The following is a 19,335-nucleotide window of genomic DNA, read 5'->3' as shown; positions in this document are numbered from 1 at the left end:
TTTGACTTTTTTCAGTTTCGTAAAACTTAAAAAATGACTTAACTTGAATGGATTCATTCATGTGTTTGTTTCTTACATCTTGATGACATTCAATTTTGAAAGAAAATTTAATCAAATGATCAATGGTTTGCATTTGAATTGAGTTTGAATATATTTTTCTTTTTCTTTTTAATATTGTTCATGGTTAAAATATATAGTGAATATATTCTCTCACCCTTAAAATGAAGTGCAACCTCTTAAGTAATTTCTTAACATTTAAAAATAATGTTGATGAAGTATTATTTTTGACTTTTCATGATTATATTAATATGATTTTAGGCATTTGAAATGTAAGGGCTCATTTGAGTGTACAATTTTTTGAAAAATTGTAAATATCGATATTTGTAGCTTTTTAAAATTATGTTTGGACAATTTAAAACACCCGAGACAAAACTAAAAAAAATTATGTCAAATTTGAGTAGAATTTTAATGTTAAAAAATAGTTTTTCAAAAATATTTGAAAAATCAAGGGTACCCAAACATGCCATAAGGTTTTAAGAATTTAATTGGACTTGATATATATATATATATATGCAGGCATTTTAGTTTATTTCAATGTCCTATATTTACCATGCAAATTAAACAACTCGATCATATTAAATCATTCTTTTGCATATTTACCTTATGGTAAAATGGTAATTAAGATCCACTATCAACAAATTCAGTTCTTCCAAAAAAAAATCAAATATGAACTTTTCCAATATATACAAGGACAGCGCTGCACCCTTTTTTTTCTTAGCTAAGTTGCTCAGGGTCTTCTCCTCCCTTCCAATTTTCCAAAATTTGCCATTCATACCAATTTTATCAACAAGGTTTGAAAACTTCATCCAATCATATAACCTTTCTTGTACACTTAATCTTTTATATATATATATATATATATGGTGAATATTCAAGAGCAAATTATGAAGAATCGACCAAAACAAAGGCAATAAATTCTATTGAGAGTATTGTTATAAATACTACGTAAGCTTTTACTGCAAGTCTTTTGCAAAGTTGACATGATAGTTTAAGTATTTTTCACACTTTACTCTTCACATGGGTATAAGAGTTTGATCATTTCATCCATCAAATTTGTATGAAAATTATAGTAAAAATTGTAATGCCCTAAATATTTTTCATTACTTAAACCAGTTTTTTTTTTTTTTAGATTTTTAAACCTATATGTATTATACGATTAGACCCAGTAAACAATAAAGCTTAATACACCTTCTATAATATAATGGTAGTATAACAGAAAATGTAAAAGCGCGCAAATCGGACAAATATTACGAGGTAATATATAAGAGAAAAACCGGCCGGAACAGACACGTGTACGTTACTTTCTCTCTGGCTTAACTTCTCCTTCTTCACCTGTCGTCATGCTTGTCTTAAATATGTTTCACGCCTCATAATATCACAAGAGTGTGACAACTGCAACCTGGGAATTTCTCCATTCTTAAAAAACAAACCAAATGCTTCCCCTAAATTCTTGTCCCAATTCTCCGCATTAGCACGACGCAACATCCTCCTCTCCTAATCCCTCCCATTATCTTAAACCAACCGACCCAAACTCTTGCCCTTTTATTTTTCATGGACTTAAGCGTGATACCCTACAAACACGTAGCCAAGTGCGAGAATGGGAAGGAGAACGACGACGACGATGTCGTGGAGGAGGACAAGGCCGCTCGCCGGTTCGACAAAGCAGGTGGACCGGTGGTGATGAACCCCAAGGCGACCGTCAAGACCGTTGGGAAGTACAAAGAGTGCATGCGGAACCACGCGGCTTCCATGGGCGGCCACGCCAGCGATGGCTGCGGCGAGTTCATGCCAAGCGGCGGAGGAGACCCTCGCGAGTCGCTCACGTGCGCCGCCTGTGGTTGCCACCGGAACTTCCACCGGAGGGAAGTGCACTCTCCTCGGCTGCCGACGACGATGTTGTTGTACAATGCGGGGCCCGCCGTGGCCTATCGCCATCATCATTATGGTGGCGGTGGTGGGGATCGACGGTCGGAGACGCCGGAGAGAGTGGGGCCGACGGCCAGTGTGAAGAGGTTCAGGACGAAGTTCACACAGGAGCAGAAGGATAAGATGCTGGAGTTTGCGGAGAGGATCGGGTGGAGGATTCAGAGGCACGATGACGTGGAGCTCAACCAGTTCTGCTCCGAGGTCGGCGTCAAGCGCAACGTGCTCAAAGTGTGGATGCACAACAACAAGAATGCTCACCGCCGCAGAGAAGACGCGCAACAGTCGCCTCCGGCACCACAGCCTGTTGGAGTCTAATTGCACCTTTTATTTTTCTATAATTACTTTCTTTTCTTCTTTCTTTTTTTAACTAATTTTTAGTTTTTGAATCTGATTTAGGGCTAAATGAGCAAATGAGAAGAGCCAGTGCTTGTCAAAATCTATTGGGTTGTATCTTTTCAGTGTGTGATGAATACTAATATTGGAAATGGGCTTCTTGCTTGAAGAGATCGAAGCATTCTGATTTCGGAGGTTTACAGGAAAACATATTCGTGGGTTTTTAACTTTTGATTATTCAACATTGATATATGGTTTAATGCTAACATTTTTAGGGAAAATATGGGCATTGTTTTCTGAAGACTTGGTTGATTGGACCAAAAAGACTATCATTTTAGCTTTTGCATGGTCTGAAACTGAAGCGATAAGGAATCTGATAAAAATATTACGTAGGCAAAAAAACACAGATTAGATAGAATTGCTGTCAAGGATGCATGGCAAAATGACGTCTGCTTGACTTTGGTATCATGAATGTATATAAATGTATATGTAATGTCAATGGCTAAAAGTCATTCAACTAGCCATGCCAATGCATGAATATTGTTCCTCATGAGCTGGTATCAAGAAAGCTAGCTAGCCCTCGTTCCAACCAGAATGCTGTTTGGAAGGAAGCTAGGAAACCATCGTGGCATGCCAGAAAAAGAAATACTTGGAATTTGAATTTTATTTATTTATTTTTTGTGTGCGAGGGATTGTTGTACGTGATTAAAAAAGAAAGATTAGTTTGATCATTATATGATATGAGTCAAGGGGAGACATGTTGAAGAATCTGCTTCAAATCCCTATTTTGACTTGATTACTTAATTGAGTTTTGTTGGCGAGAAAGAAGTGTTTAATTTCCTTGCTAATTTTTTTTAGTATTCATCGATCAGCTTGTCCCCCAAGGATTTGGTGGCTTTCCGTTTAAGGTGGTTTTCTTGTATGGAGAACAATGGGTGTGGTACGGTTTGCATGTGGGAGTTAGTTGAATGTTTCTAGGACCGCATTAAATCTTGTTGTCTTACGAGGATATTTTTATATTGAGTAATCTTTCTTGCATAATTCGTACACAACTCTATCAACTCTTTTTAAAGTTTAATTATTGAATATTTATGGTACACGTAGGAAAACAAATCCAATGATTGTTCATAAAAAAAAAAATAGTTAGAATTATGTAAAAACTGTGTAAGAGTTGTGCAAGAAACATTACTCTTTTATTTTGGTCCATAGTCTTAGGAATAGAAGCAGTGCTTGAACTACAAGTCACTATTTTATCATTTTTTTTTCTCTTAAAAAATGATGTGGCTTTTAAAATAATTATCGAGTTTGTGATTGATCATTATTAAATTTTGATCAAATGGTAATTTTAAAAGACATATCATTCTTGGATGAACACAAAAATAATAAAAGAGTGACTTCTATCATTCAAAAGTAAAATAATCTGTATTATTGTATTTTTATAAGAGCAAGTGAGATTGGATGTCGCAATAATCCGATTATTTTCTGAATTTCTTAAAAAAAATTGGAAGCTGCTATAGTTTGAAACTGTAATGCCATGAGAAAAATTAACTACCAATTTATTTCATCTCATGTCACTCTCCAATTTCATTTGGGCAATCAAAATGAAAACACAGTGAAACATTGCACTCTCATAAGAGAGCATACATAGAAAGACTTCTCACTTGTCGTACAAAGAGATAGTAACTAATCATTCCACCATAGATAAATACAAGAGTAAAACTAAAAACATCAAGTCATAACATAAATAATCATCCAATGTTTCTGTTTAAGACTGATCATCAAGTCAAAAGAAAAATATTATAAATTAAGTCTGAAGGTACTAAAGCATTAAATGAGTTAAACTAGACCAAAAGTTTAACTAGTCAAAGTTATTATAAGTTAGATCACAATCCTGAATAACCTCAACAACAGGTTCATAATCAATTTGAGGGCCCTCATTCTAGACACACTGAATAAAATAAACACAAATCTAGAAAGTACTCAATTTCCTGCGTTCTCTCCGTCATCAAAAGGTCTGACAATCCTGGGTTCAATTCCTAAAAAATAAGTTGGGCCAAGCCCTCCAAAACCTTCGGGAAAAAATGGTTCGTTTCCCTTCGATTTCGTCATCACCAATTAGGCTGACTATTAAACAAAACATGTTTTACAGGTAGAAAGATACAAATGCAAGTCTATAATTTAGTGAGTGCAATACACAAGATTAAAGTGAACATGTCATAGTTTAACTCTATATGATCTATCCAAACTCTTAACCTCTTCTTACTAAAGTTGTTAGTGTCTCAAGGGACAAATAGTACAATACCGGCGTCCCAAATATTACCATGTACCATCATTGTTAGTAGCTTGGCCAAGTCCAACCCCAGGTGATCCACACAACTAACAATGTTATAGTCGTGACCACATGCGTGCATGGTGTATCAGTCACCTATAAAACTAATTAATTCAATGCTAAACAATAAATGTAAATCTCTTTAACCAGATGGCTAACTTGTATAATAATAGCCTATGATCGTTATCTCGTTACATGGTGTACCATGTCATATGATGTAATTCTTCACAATCTTTTAAATGCATGTATTTAATTACAAAATTCACATATTTCATCTTTTTTTATTATTCATCAATCAATTTCACAAAAGTGGAGTCCATATCATTCTAAAATGCATTTCATGTGAGTTGTAAGCATGCACATTTGATATAAAATAATAATAATGTCATGTAAAAAATTTAAATAACAAGTAACCGTGTGAGTTCTACTCACATTGGTCGTGGTTTTCCACCGGATAACACCTAGACAGCCTCTAATCTCCAAATATGTTAAAGGATCTACTATGATCTAGACAAAAATACCCATATGTCTTGGTACTAGGGGCAAAATGGTCATTCTGTCTAACCATCAAATGTTTGGTAACCTTACCGAACATTCATTAACCTTACTGAACATTCAGTAATCGAGTAGAATCTCAATTTCTAACAAAGGTCCAAACTTTTCCTAATTTAATACAATCTAAGGCTTTCTTTTAAGACACTTGACACTGTCCTAATCCACAATAACACCTCTATGCACAAGAAAGTACGTTTAACATAATTAAGTGGTTAAACAACATTAATCTTGTCTTAAAAACATAACAACCCTACCATGTTAAACCCAAAACCTATATTTACAAGCTAAGGTTATCTAAACCTCATAAACAAAATTAACAGAAGCTAATAAGTGGGATAAGATGCTAACACTCCAAACAAATTAATCGAACTCTAGCTAATAGAATTACCTCCTCTTGAGAGATAGAACTACAAGAGAGCTCATTTTTTGTCTAAACATACTCTCTCTCTCTCTCTCTCTCTCTGAGTTCAAATTTTTAAGGGGTGGAAGGTCCCTATTTATAAGCCTCTAATGCGCGTCTAAAAGATTGAGGTGTCTTAAAAGTACCTTCAGCTAGACATTAAAAGTTTGAAATTCAACTTCTAACATTCGAGATCCAACATTGAGCTTTATAGATCCAACTTCAAACGTTCGAGCAACACATGAATATCTTAAAAGTTCAAAATTCTACCTCTTTAATACTTGGAGTTAATCCCACCACTTATATCAATTAGAGTATACTTAATCCAAATTAAAGGTCGGGGTCCTATAGAAACAGAGGAAACCTATTTTAATTAGTCCATTGAATGTACTTATAATCCTGTTTTTTAAGACGAACATATGGATTCCACACCCTTAGATCAATTTCTAGCTTTGCCACTATGTGCACATGCTTGTTAGACATAGAACAATGCCTTAGCTTGGTTTGCCCTTCCTGAACTCTATTAGGTTGGTGACTATTAAAGAATTTAAGCGTAAGATTTGTCTACCCAAATCTTCAAAGCCTTGACTGGGCCTCCCAAAACTACAAGAAAATTGCAATGTATTTCTATGTACGAAAAATGGCAAAAATAATCTTATAAAAAATTTAGGTAAAAAAAAAAAGAATTGGTGACCCACGGCAGTGGCCGTGGACCATGGACCGTGGATTTTTATTTATTTTTTATTATATATATATATATATTTGAATTTATAAATGTAATTGTCTTTTTTTTGAGAATTTATAAAGGTGTTTTTATCTTTTAGTTTTGGGCTTCACTCAGTAGAAAGTTAGGAACGAGCTTAGTAGCGTGGCTAAAAGTTGAGATGGGCCTCAGCTTGAAATGCTTTTTGGGCCTCTCCTGGTCTCCTCCGTTTGTTCTTAGAAATCAGAATGCTGCTAAAAGAAACCTTCCTTGTCCACAAATTTGTTTACAAGACACTTTTATTTTGCATGCGTTTTTGTCTATAGTCATTGTCATTACTTGTTTCACGAGCGTGCCAAAGATCACTTCTTCTCTTCTTCTTTTTAACTCTTCCTCCTCTTTATTTTTATTTTTTTTAAATTGAGTTAAAAAAAAGGTTACAGGTGATGAACTTTTTTATTCTCAATCCAATGCGATGTGTGCCAGTTTTTGTTTAAAGTCATTGTCATTACTTGTTTCACGAGCGTGTCAAAGATCACTTCTTCTCTTCTTTCTTTTTACTCTTCCTCATTTTTTTTTTAAATTTTTTCTTTTAAATTGAGTAAAAAAAAAAGGGTTACAGATGATGAACTTTCTTATTCTCGATCCGATGTGATGCGTGCCAGTTTTTGTCTAAAGTCATTGTCATTACTTGTTTCACGAGCGTGTCAAAGATCACTTCTTCTCTTCTTTCTTTTTAGTCTTCCTCTTCCTTTTTTTTTTTTTTTTTTTTTTTTTTTTTTTTTTTTAAAAAAAAAATTTGAGTAAAAAAAAAGGGTTACAGGTGATGAACTTTCTTATTCTCGATCTGATGCGATGCGTGCCCGTTTTTGTCTAAAGTCATTGTCATTACTTGTTTCACGAGCGTGTTAAAGATCACTTCTTCTTCTTCCTTTTTAAATTGAATAAGAAAAAAAAGTTTACAAGATATGAACTTTCTCATTTTTGATCTGAATATAAGAGATAATGAAAAAACCTATAAAAATGCTTTCAAATACTAAATGAGAAACGATCCATTTAGCTAAAGCACGTGCACGATAATTTATACAATGAGACACTTTTAAAGATCACTTGATTCACTTGAATTCTTACATCGTTTTTAGAGTATGTCTAGCACTGCGATTTTATAGATTAAAAGCATGATTTCGAAACAAATAGTAAAAAATAAGTCATTTAGAAGTGAACTTTTAAAAAGTTGCAATTTGAAAATATATAAAGATTTGCGATTTCAAATCACAGGAAATTGATGCGTTTTTTAAAATTGACGATTTTGAAGGTTAAATTACAAATTTTACTAAACGTTTAATTTCGTTTTTTAAAATTATATTTTCAGATTGCACGTTTTGAAATCACAAATCCAAATGAACCCTTACTTTACCACCTTGAACGTACTTTTCCTTGACCCCCAAAAAAGAAAAAAAAATTGGCTTAAAGGTGTTACTCAATTTTTATAAACTTGTATTAATTAGGAAAACTAATGCAAATCACTCATATACATCATTTGCCTGTTTGATCTAATTTTTGTAGTTATTTTGCTCTAAATTCTTATTTAGTTGTACTTTTTATAATTTTATCGATACTTGTACTTTTTTTGTATTTCTTTTTAAGGTCCTTACAGGAAGAAGGAAATAGAAACAAAAATAGAAAAATGAAAATAAATAAATAATAAAAGACAATTTTTTTTTTTAAAAAAAAACACACATTCTAGTGAGTAGTGAGTATTCTCATGAAAATGAATATCAACCTTCTCTTTTTCTTGGCATCAAATCCCGACCATAGAAATCTATAAAAAGAAAAATAAATAAATAAATAAATAAAATCCCGACCATAGAAACAAGCGGTCACGAGAGCTCGTCTACTCCACCTCTAAAAACCTGACCGTTTTGGTTTCCCTCCCATGGCCTCCGCAACAGCTCCTCAGGCTTTATACTCTCTCCTACGCAGAGGCCAAAACGGCGGTCATCCACGAGAAGACCGCCCAACAATAGGAAAAGCGAGAACAAGAAACCGTGACGGTCTGCGCGTCTTTGCATCACAAGGCCCACGCAAACGCCCAAGACCACCACCGGGAGAGGTCAATCCAAGACTCCATTCCGGTACCGGAGATGAAGGTTGGATTGGAGGAAGCACTACTTCTCGGCAGTCAACACAACAAAAGCTCAATGAACAAGACGAGCAGAGTGTCATGGGTGACAAGTTTGCTGATTTGCTCAACGACCAATCTGATTCTCATTACCAGTGAGTCTCTGCTTTTGTTATTTAATTTTGTCGCGCAGCTTTGACAACTTCAACAGCTGCGCGCTTTCTTCGCGTTCTTCTATGTTAATGTTTTTATATTTATTGCTGCTATAAAATTGTTACGATTATATATAAGCTTTTATATGGCTTAAATACAATTTTAATTAAGTGTATATAAGTTTTTAAACATCATCCATTTCCAAGCCGATTTTTAAAAGTATATTCTATTCAAAGTTTGTATCATTTAATTTAGTATCACTGTATCAGACAGTCACCGTAACCGAATATGGTATTAGACAGAATTTGTCGACTAAGAAATCAAATGAGTTGCGACTTTGTGGTTGAGTCACAGATTAATAGATAACTTACATACTGGATTAAAATGTACTGATGTTATATATAAGCATGATATTAAGTCATTGAATATATACCGATATATGAGTGGTTGCCAAAAAAGAAATAACTATCATCAGGTTAGTGGATTAGTGTCCAGGGACAGAGCAAAAAATTATTATAGGAAAGGGTTATGGCCAAAAAAATTTGTTGGTAGGGGTCAATAAGCTATTTATTTATTTTTATTTTTACCTTAAAAGTTTGTTGCTCTTAAAAATTGAGGGGCCATGGCCTATATTGGTCCTCCCTCTTCTATCCCTGTTACTTGTTAGTGTCAATAAAGTAGGTCGCCATGGACATCGGCTGTGGAGCGAATGATACAAATCTTATATAGAACTTGCTTTTAAAAACCGACTTGAAAGGAAAATGCATGTACCAAACACTTATACACATATAGTTAAGATTGTACTTGAACAGCTCGTAAGACTTAGACTGTGAATATCTGTATGCTTTATATGGTCCATATTGGATACTCATGAATTAATCACAAGATGCAACAGATCGAATTAACTACAGAATTCCTTTCTTGTTGGGATTAAATATCAGGTTCTTAGGAGTACGAGTAGATGCAGATATGGAAGAGATCAAGGGCGCTTACCGGAGATTATCAAAAGAGTACCATCCAGACACAACCTCTCTCCCCCTAAAAGCTGCTTCGGAGAAGTTTATGAAGCTGAGAGAAGTGTACGACGTGTTGTGCGACGAAGAAAGCCGTAGGTTCTATGATTGGACGCTTGCTCAGGAGGCTGCAAGCCGCCAAGCCGAGAAAATGAGGGTGAAACTGGAGGATCCTTACGAGCAAGAGCTAAGGAACTATACACCCATGCCGGAACCGGTTGATCGGTTTGTGGGAACGAACATGGAGCTCAGTGATCAAGCAATGACAGCCCTCAGCTTTGATGTTTTCGTTATTCTTTTTGCCATTTGTTGCTTCATTTACGTGCTTCTCTTTAAAGCACCATACTACTAAACTCGTGAAAAATAGCTTTTACTATTACTATTTACTAGCTAGCCACCTCTCAGTACATTGAAGGCTTTAATTTGTTGCTAATCATAAAATATGTATAGCTAATTAAACATAATTTTACGTGTAATTGGGACCTTTATATGTACGTGTTGTTCTGTATATTTGATTGTTATAATCTATTTATTTATTTATTTTTGCCAATGAACTTTATTGAACAAAAAAGTCCCCAGTCATTACAACATTGAAGCCGAGTGGCAAAAGGAAGTTAGAAGCTGATGACTTCCAACGGCTGGCAACCTCGACGACAGCAAAAAATGAATTGTGAGAAGGAAAAGTTTAAAGTCAAAAAATAGTTTATGAAAATAAAAAATAAACTATTTTATGCAACATAAACAAGGTTTTTTATGTTAACCGAAAAATATTTGTGATTTGACTAAGATTTTCAAATATACCAAACATTGAAAAATAAGAAAAATCATCTCTAAAAAATGTTTTAAATCAAAACAAACAAAGTCTTATAACTTTTGTAACAGAGTTATAATTAAAGTGCCATGAAGTGGCACAACCAGTATAAAAAAAAACTTTGCACCCTTCTCATCTTAGTCGGTGTCACTCCACCACACGATCGATTTGGTGGTAACAGCTACCAGATGGCTTACCGTAAGTGGTACAACTTCTCAATGGGTTTAAGGGCGGGTGCGACCACTTTTGAAGCCCCTTGGAGTGGCCGTTCGGAGGGATTCCAAGAGTAGTGTAACTACCCCAAAAGTTGAATTGGTAGTTGTCAATCATCCACAGGTGATGGGAGAGGTTGGGTAATTTTTTTTTTTGGAAAAATGTAAAATCACTCAATAGAATTTCATTTATTTGTAAATATCTTAATGTAATATAAAAAGTGACCGAAAGCTTCGTGTAGTAAGAAACATTAACAAATAGGTTAAGCATTGAGCTTTCATCCAAAATTTTGACGGAAATCATTAATGTTATGCCAACAATAATCATATTGGGATGCGTGTTAATTACAATAAAAAAATATAAAAACAAAAATTTATATAAGTATATATGAAAAAAATAAAGGTGGTTCGATTACTCTTAAAAGTTTTTTTTTTTTTTTTTTTTTTTTTTTTATTATTATTATTATTATTTTTGAAAGGGTAAGGATAGGTAGTAGAATGCTCGGTGCTTACTACTGACAATTGATGATGATCATCTTAAATTATCTACGAGAATTTGAGAGAATTAGGGTAAGTGATTGTGAGAGATTATTTATAAGACTTACCTGACTAAATAAAAATCAGGTTTCTCAACCACTTATCTAGTCAGGTGGGTTCTATAAATGGTCTCTTACAATCACATGTTCACCTACTTATTTAGTCAGATGTGTTTTATAAATGGTCTCATACAATCACCTGTTCAATTACTTATCAAAATAAATTTTATAAATAGTCTCTTACAATTCACATGTTTAAATTCTTTTAAATTCGAAAAAATAATTTAAAAAAAAATCAAGATTCAACGACTACCACGTCAAGTCGTCAAGGGAGTTGTAAATAGCATTTTTCAATCTGATGTCCACTTTAAAGAAGAAGAAAAAAATCCGATGTCCGATCTTTCGTCAGCAATGCGTCTCTCTTTCTCTGAGTTTTTCCCGCCTAGAAAATCAAAACTCCTCCAGCCAAACACATCTCTACCCGTTGTAATCAAAATAGCATGTCTATTAGATTAGGTTAGATTCTGTGTGCGTTCCAGCGATGCGTATCACAAGAATCAAGAAGTATCACTCTAAGCCCTCCAAACAAACCCTATCTCCTCCTCCTCCTCTCCGAGCCCTAATTTCCGCAATTCAATCCCCAGAGGTGCTACAAATTTTCAATTTTCTATACAGTTAGTTCCTAACTCTTGTATTACTTACATTTTTCCTTTTTTTGCCCTTTTCACTTTCTTGAATTTCAGGATCTGAAGCCGCCACTAACGAAAGCCATCTACTCCCTACTGCTCCACCTGTCCTTAACCGAACCGTTTTATCGGTCTAATTCTTCTGAAGCGGATTTCAGAGACGTGCATAAACTCTCGGACATTTTATTCGAAGAACTCGATCGCAGATTCAAGCGTTTTTTCTCTGATTTACACGAACTTAGCTACTCGGGCACAGACATGCGTACCGGCGTTGTGGAAGAACTAACCCTGCTCTTGCGGTGTTGTATGGTGATCTTGAATTTGGTTGCGTGCGACCAGAATTTGTTGTTGGAGAAAGGCCGGGTTCTGCTTTTCGTAGTCAAGGTTTTGATTTCTTTGGACGCTATTGGAAACTGTGAGAGTGAGAGTGAGAGTGAGAGGAGAAAGAGGAGGAGTTGTGTTAGCTTCGAGAAGTCGGTTTCGCTTGAATGCGGTGATGGTGGTTGTACGACCTCCGTAGCTGAGGACTTCGCAGCTTCCCTGTGTTTTCTAGAGCCTTCTGATCCGTGCCGACCGTTTCTTTGTGCATTGCTCGAGGTAATCGTCTAGCATTCCAACTTCACATTGTTTTTGCTTGGGTCCATTGTTTGTAAAGACATCAAAATATATTGATTTTGATGCTGTTCCATTAATCCATTTGCGTGCCTGTCATGTTGAGAATTATTTTAGCACGAAATATCATATTCCTCGAATCAGGGTTCGCTGCTCTGCACGTACATGGTAGTATTATTTGTAGGTATCGTGATGGATTAGGGTATTGTTTGATTGCTTGAACGATGCATTTGAGAAATTGAATTTCATTTGATTTTCGTTATTCATCGGCTGCTGATACTTTTAATATGTGGAATTGTGGATAGCAATGGCTTGGTGTTGCTGGTGCTCTGAGTGCTGCTATTTACGACCTTCCTAGTTTGCTCAGTATAATATTTTTCCTCCTTGTATGCCAATTAATTGCAAATATCCTGGTTCTCATTCTGTGCTTCTTGTAAATCTGCATTACTAGCTTTGTGGTTCGCACTTGATTCTGAACATTGAGGGTTATCGTTTCAAGCAAAAAATGTTTTCAAGATTGATATGCATCCTTCATCTAAAGCTTTCATCTTTTTCTTTTCCTTCCACGTTTCTGTACCTTCCTGTCCAGGTAGCTTCTTTTATGAGAGCTTTGTTGAAGCCATACACAACTTAACGTGGAAATGTTATCTTCAGGTTTTGGCAGACGAGCTTCTAACAAGTAGATCATTGAGACAGTACCTTATGCTAGTTGATGTTACTTCCTCCAAAAATGAAGTGCTGTTTACGTGCCATTTTAGTCATTGTGATATTGGAAGTGTGCTGGAGGTGGTTTCTGCTCATTTTGTCCTATCGGTTTCTGATGAGCAGGCTTTTGATAATTTCTTTAACAGTTTAGTTTGGCAGCATGACAAGGGTTGTAGATTTCCTGAACTGAGCCTTACTTCAGCCATATCATTGCTTCTCAACCCCATCATGCTTTCTGCACCAAAGATGTTTCAGGCCCATGTAATTTCATTGGTATCTGAAGCCATTGGTATTGGCATGGCTTCTAAGAATTTGAGGCCGGATCTTAGACTTATGGATTGGTACCTTACAGCATTTGAAAGGTCCGTCTTCTTGTACACCAGACACATGTCTAGTTTGCAGATGGATGGTAATCCCATCGGATCTAAAGCTTCTGCCAATCTGCGTATGCTTGAGAGAAGTCAGCCGACTTTTGACTCTTATATTCAGCAAGCTACAAGAAATAAAATTGATCGCGTAGTTTCCAAATCAGACGATTTGTGGGACTCTTACTTGCACAATATGTTCTTTGGGACAAAATCTGACCTGGTGGCTGGATCTCTTTTGTATATGAAAGAGAATCAACATGTTTTTGATGAATTATGCAGAGACGAGATTTTATCAATCTTAGATTGTATCATACTTAGAGCTTTTTCAGATGATGTTAGTGATACTGTATTGTATAAAAAGGGGGAGACAAGTTCCCAAGATATTTATCTTCTTGCTTCCATTTTGAAGTTATTGAGTAGTTCATTGGTGCAAGCTATTTGGTGTTTAAGGCATAGTGGGAATTTAGGATGTCTGAAAACCTTGGAAAATGCATCCTCATGTAAGCAATATGATTTTATGGTGGGTATTATTCGCCGTTTCCGACAATTCAATATCTGTCTACCAGTTCAAAGATTCTTGAGTGACATGATGAAAACTAACGCAAGGCATAATGAGTCCAAGTGGATGCTTTTGCACTTTTCAGGCTTACTGTCTCTAAGCTTTAATAGTGGGCTTAATTTCTTAGTGAAGGGCTGCATATCTGTGATGATGGCACTGATGAATCTATTTGTCTTTGAAGAGGGTGATTTGTTAGCACTAAGGTCATTACTTGCAACCAGATTAGAAGCCTTTTCATCAAAATTATCTGATGATGAAGTTCGAGAGGTGAATTTCATTTTTTCCTGGTATAAATTTATCAAGTTACTTGGTATTGTATTTCATTCCTTGAAGCTTTTGGCAAATGTTGCAGCCCTTGGTGGACCAAAAATCTAGTAGAAGAGTTGCATCAAGATTTCGAAAGATTCAGACGCTTCACTTAAGGTACATGACTATTGTCTCCATCATATGAGCATGGTTTTTGGTAATCATGTTGAGCATGTAACGCAGCGAGTTCATGCATCTAATGTCTTAATGATTGCTTTATGCTTTTGAATTGGGACATATTATGACGAACCATTATTTTGGCTAGTGTTTGGGAGCATGCAAAATTTATACTATGCTAGAAACATGTGAGTTTCCAAATAGAAAAAGAACTAACCGCATCTAGTTTTTTGGAAAGTTTTTTCCGGGAAATTATGCCGACTAAGCATAATGTTAGGTACTAGTGGAATAAATATTACTACACATGCTATTGTCAAAATAAAGGATACATCCAAATGCATTGATACATACCTTGTCCTAATAATAATAATCTGTGTTGTGAAACGAGTAGAGCTCAGTTTTGTGGGGTGGAAAAAAATCAATGTGATATGCTTGCTCGGTATTTATCAGCCTCACCAAGAATGGAGCACTGTCATTAAGCATAGATCTTTGGCAATATTGTTATTCTTTCTCAAGGCAAAAACTTTTTTTTCTTTTTTCTTTCTACCTCTGATTCTCTCAGAAGCTTCCATCAAATAATGGAAAACGAGCAAGTACAAGCTTCACAGAATGTCTCCATCCTTAATCAAATGAAGGAGTCTATTGATGGAACAGAGGAGGAAACGGTGGAAACCTGCAATGGGAATATCTTCCTGAATTGTGTATTAGAAGGCTCCCGAAAATTATCTGATTATGATGATCTAGCAGATTTCATAGAGTGCAAGCGAGGGAAGGATTATAGTGGCTGGTTGAAGGATCGACAAAGATATCGTAATCGGAGATCTCTGAAAATGGCAGTTTTGAGGTGGAAGAAAAAGATAAAAACTCTGAAGTTCATCAAAAAACAGAAATAATAAATTGTATGTATAGCTTTGTATATAATTGTGCTTCAGCACTGTAGGCTGACCAGCAAATTTTCCTGGTGTTAGAAATAGGTGCAATACAGAACTTTTGTGTTTAATTGTGAATTAGTATTGTAGGCTGACCAGCAAATCTTTGTAGCATTGGCAATAGGTCCAGCATGGAATTTGTCATGAAAATGTCATTTGAGGCTTCATAATTTTATTTTCCATTGTTCATTATTTATTATTAGTGTTATTATTTTGTAAGTGAAGGTTCCATATGGGCGTCTTGGAAGTGTCAGGTGTATGAATTATGATGACGTGTCTTACATATTCCCTCAAGAACAATAATGGTTTTGAGTATCAATAGAACAAACCGTTGTATTCATAACCTTCTTTGCAAGCTGGAATATCCCCTCCAACTTGGGGGAGAGTGTTAAAGAATCAATAGACGTCGATAAGAAAACGAATCAGCTAAAGAAGGAAACTCGGGATTTACCAATCGGCTTAACAAGGAAACCTAGGAGTGTGTATTGAGGTTTCCGCATTCCGCCTCTGCCATGGCTGGAAGAGTTAGAAAACCTTTGACTCTTTTCCGACAATTGACAAAGACTATTTCCGCCTAACCTCTGCCTTTGAAATGTTATAGGCGGAGTCAGGCAGATGTGTCAGAGATGGAGAGGAGATAGATCTCAAATCTCAGTTGTTTTAAGAAGAAATTCAAGCAGTAAACAAGTTTTACAACAAAGAGAAGAAGAAAAGATTGAAGTTGAAACAATAAAATATCAATTTCCAGGCTCCAAAGAGTCCAAGAACTCATATATGAAATTTCATATATTAGAAGAAAAAAGAAAAAGAAAAAGAAAAAAAAAAAGTGCCTACAATGACTCAAAAAAGGGGCTATTTATAATAGCCTTTAGTAACCCCAGAATCCTAACCCTAGGGATTTCATAGAACAAGTAACTCTTAACCATCCAACTTCATTAAATGTCACGTGCTAGTCACATGACCTCTTCAAAATACTAAAAAAATATATGATATAAAGCATAACATAATAATAAAAGATAGCTAATGGACTGGATAAAATAGACTAGGGATCTTCTTTTCTTTGGCTTTTAGATGCTCTTGCATCAGTTCTGTTTATCAATATCTTTTGTAGGGTAAGCTTCAAACTCATTTATCTGGAACCAACTTCCTTACGTTATATAGTGGTGTTAGCAAATTGGGAATCAAGATCTCTACTTTTTGGTTCAACGATGAGTAGAATGCTTCTGCTGCTGCTGCTGTTGCTGCTGTTGATGCTGTTGTTGCTGCTGGTCGTACGAACATCGAAGCCTTACGATTTCTCTCTGTAGCATATCATGTTCCACTGTGCCAACATCAAGCCCAGGGCATACGAATGATACCATAAAACCAGGTTCTAGTTAGATTCAGTTACTCAAATGAAAAAGGATTGTCTTAAAGTGTCCATGAAAGAATGAATGACACCTCAGGATGGTGGTACAAATATCATTTGAAATAACTTCAATGAAAACCATATCAAAAGAGGGCCATTTTCTGACTTGTAAAAATTGGTAAGGAGACATATGGAGGAAAAAAAAAAAAAAAAAAAAAAGGGAAAAAATTCACTTATCATCTTTCAATCACTTTTGCAATCAAACCCTTAAACTTTAAAAAGTATCAATTTAGTATATTTATCTTTCCTCTTTTTTTTTTTTCTTTTTTTTTCTTTTTTTTTTTTTTTAATTTCAACCATCCGTTAGCATTTTTCTTTAAATCCTAACGGAGGGTGTCAAAATTTAGTATATCTATGCATGAATCTTTGATTTTTATTTATTTATTTTTTAAAAAGAAAAAACAGGGGTATTTTGAGAATTTTGACAGGATTTAACAGAAAATCGTAACATGAAAGATGGATACACTAAATTGACACTTTTTAAAGTATAAGGATATGATTGCAAAAGTGATGAAAGATCAAGGGTGGTAAGTGAAGTTTTTCCAAAAAAGAAAAATGAGATTGTATCAAGGATGCAACATTTAAAATCATAAACTTATGCTATTCATTTTCTTTTTGGAGAGTGACTGATGCTATTCATTTGAATGATACAATAAAAACAACATAGAAAGAAGCAAAGTAAAGCAGCAAAACGTTTCTATCTTTTAACAAGAACTTACAATGTTTTATGAATTGCTCCCGAGATAAACTTTCCAACTGTTGCTTGAGGGACCTGTTTTCCATGCCCAAAATAAGAATTTGCTGGTCGAGAAATTCAAGTGCAGCTGAAACTTCATATCCTTCTGCCTGTAAGATCAGATTGGCCGATAACGTCAAATCTTATACTAGCAACTGGACAATTCTAAGGTTGAGGATTTTAGTTTCGGAAAGACTTTCCTGCAAAGCTTGGACATTTCTTTCCAGTTCATCTATATATTGAAGTTTCCTCATCCATGATTGTTGGGTAAATTGCCTGTATTTTGTACATACTATATTGTTAGTAGAAGCACTTAAAGTTCTAAATTTTACAAAACTAGATCTAAAACTACTTTGAAGACTAATTGTTCTGTAACCGGATGCACAATTTTATGCATTGTTTTTAACAATCAAACAGTAATAGTGCAGCCTCTAAACAGGTTAGAATCAAGAACAGTGTTAGATAGAGGTTAAGCATATTGGATCAGGAAGCAAAATATTAGCTCGGCAGCACAAGTCATTGTAGATCAACAGCTGGTGTTACTGGTATTGTGCACCATGAAAAATAAAAGATAATGATTCTGGAAACAAATTAAGTGGACCACATACTGCTTAGGACGTTTTGAATCTGTCCTCGATGCTGAAGGATTAGGATGGAAGCAATCTCTTCTTATCGAAGAGCCTTCCAGATGTGCTCCATGTTTCTTTACAACGGCTTTAAATGGCAGGCCATTAGGTTCCTGTGGAGGGCATGATGATCCTGAGTTTTGAGAACTAATGCCATCACTTGTAGACAAAAGGCCGTTTGAGCAAGTGACAGAAGTGAAGGATGATTCACACACCCTCTTTTGTTGTGTACCAGAAGTGCTTGAGTTTGCATAAAAGGAAGCGTGTGACAAAACTTTATGATGATCAAAGCTAGGAGATCCCCTAGAAGCTCCAGAAGAAATATTTTTGAACTTGTATCCATCTTCTCCAAATGTCTTAGCTGCTCCGTCCAAGCATGCGATAGAGTCACTTGATGAACGTTGATGACCTCTGCGCACAGGTGTCTTGGGCTCATCAAGGAGTTCCTGAAGCCAAGAGGGTTGTTCCTCTAACAGCAAGCTAGCCGATGAAGTGCGTTGATGGTGTACTTGTCCCCCATTAGGCTCTGGAAAACATTTTGAGCCGACAATCGAACTGGCATTGGATGGAAAAATGCACTGGAAGTTACTTTTAGGTGGAAGTAGCAATTGTCTTCCTGTGTATGCAAAATTTCTCAAGTTTGACCAACTATTTGAATTTTCCATACCTTAAGTAAATGAGCCTGTTAGAAAACGATGTGTATGAAAAAGGAATATCAGGAATCATAGGAGATGAGCGAGTGAGCATACTGCCAAATTCAAATTGTTGCAAGACCAAGATAGAAGAGACAATTACCCGAGTGATTCTATATTAGAAACAAAAATTGTCTTTAGGTCCAACAGAAGTCACAAAACAAAGAAAAACAAAGAACAAATAGAATTGGATTCATTGTATCTTATTGACATTTTTAAACTACAAGAGTATAAATGAACTCAAACAATGCAAATGAAGAATTTTAGACAGTAATAGACAATTAAAAATTATTTTTCAATTCAATTTTGAGTTCTATTCCTGGAGGCATTAGGTGGAGATGAAAGGAATGAAAAACACTATAAGAATTATCTTTTTCCTTGTTTAGTAGTTTTTGAAAAAGGGAAAGGGAAGAATTTTTAGGAAGAGGCACATCCAAT

The 19,335-nt window shown here is 35.3% G+C and overlaps 4 protein-coding genes across 4 annotated transcripts; 3 read left to right on the top strand and 1 right to left on the bottom strand.

Moving 5' to 3' along the window:
• The first annotated feature begins 1,453 nt into the window (after window positions 1-1,453).
• On the top strand, window positions 1,454-2,502 carry LOC133861545 (zinc-finger homeodomain protein 2-like). The gene has a single exon (XM_062297329.1). It carries the CDS (start codon window positions 1,612-1,614, stop codon window positions 2,299-2,301), a length of 690 nt encoding a protein of 229 aa, XP_062153313.1. The 5' UTR covers window positions 1,454-1,611; the 3' UTR covers window positions 2,302-2,502.
• A 5,676-nt stretch (window positions 2,503-8,178) lies between these two features.
• LOC133861275 (NAD(P)H-quinone oxidoreductase subunit T, chloroplastic) lies at window positions 8,179-10,144 on the top strand. Its single transcript, XM_062297023.1, has 2 exons — window positions 8,179-8,583; window positions 9,523-10,144. The coding sequence occupies exons 1-2, from the start codon at window positions 8,243-8,245 to the stop codon at window positions 9,944-9,946; spliced, it is 765 nt and encodes a 254-aa protein (XP_062153007.1). The 5' UTR covers window positions 8,179-8,242; the 3' UTR covers window positions 9,947-10,144.
• A 1,395-nt stretch (window positions 10,145-11,539) lies between these two features.
• Window positions 11,540-15,617, top strand: LOC133861263 (uncharacterized). The gene is made up of 5 exons (XM_062297009.1): window positions 11,540-11,799; window positions 11,897-12,436; window positions 13,106-14,350; window positions 14,436-14,506; window positions 15,069-15,617. Exons 1-5 carry the CDS (start codon window positions 11,695-11,697, stop codon window positions 15,397-15,399), a joined length of 2,292 nt encoding a protein of 763 aa, XP_062152993.1. The 5' UTR covers window positions 11,540-11,694; the 3' UTR covers window positions 15,400-15,617.
• Window positions 15,618-16,637: 1,020 nt separating this feature from the next.
• LOC133860407 (uncharacterized protein At4g06598-like) lies at window positions 16,638-18,870 on the bottom strand. Its single transcript, XM_062296022.1, has 4 exons — window positions 18,188-18,870; window positions 17,776-17,855; window positions 17,563-17,685; window positions 16,638-16,756 (listed from the first exon to the last, which is right to left on the bottom strand). The coding sequence occupies exons 1-4, from the start codon at window positions 18,868-18,870 to the stop codon at window positions 16,638-16,640; spliced, it is 1,005 nt and encodes a 334-aa protein (XP_062152006.1).
• Between the last annotated feature and the right edge of the window lie 465 nt (window positions 18,871-19,335).

Source organism: Alnus glutinosa, chromosome 2 (genome assembly GCF_958979055.1).
Source record: "Alnus glutinosa chromosome 2, dhAlnGlut1.1, whole genome shotgun sequence".
Classification (NCBI taxonomy): domain Eukaryota; kingdom Viridiplantae; phylum Streptophyta; class Magnoliopsida; order Fagales; family Betulaceae; genus Alnus; species Alnus glutinosa.
The sequence above is the reverse complement of the archived record's forward strand: the minus strand, read 5'-3'. Positions and strand labels throughout refer to the sequence as shown.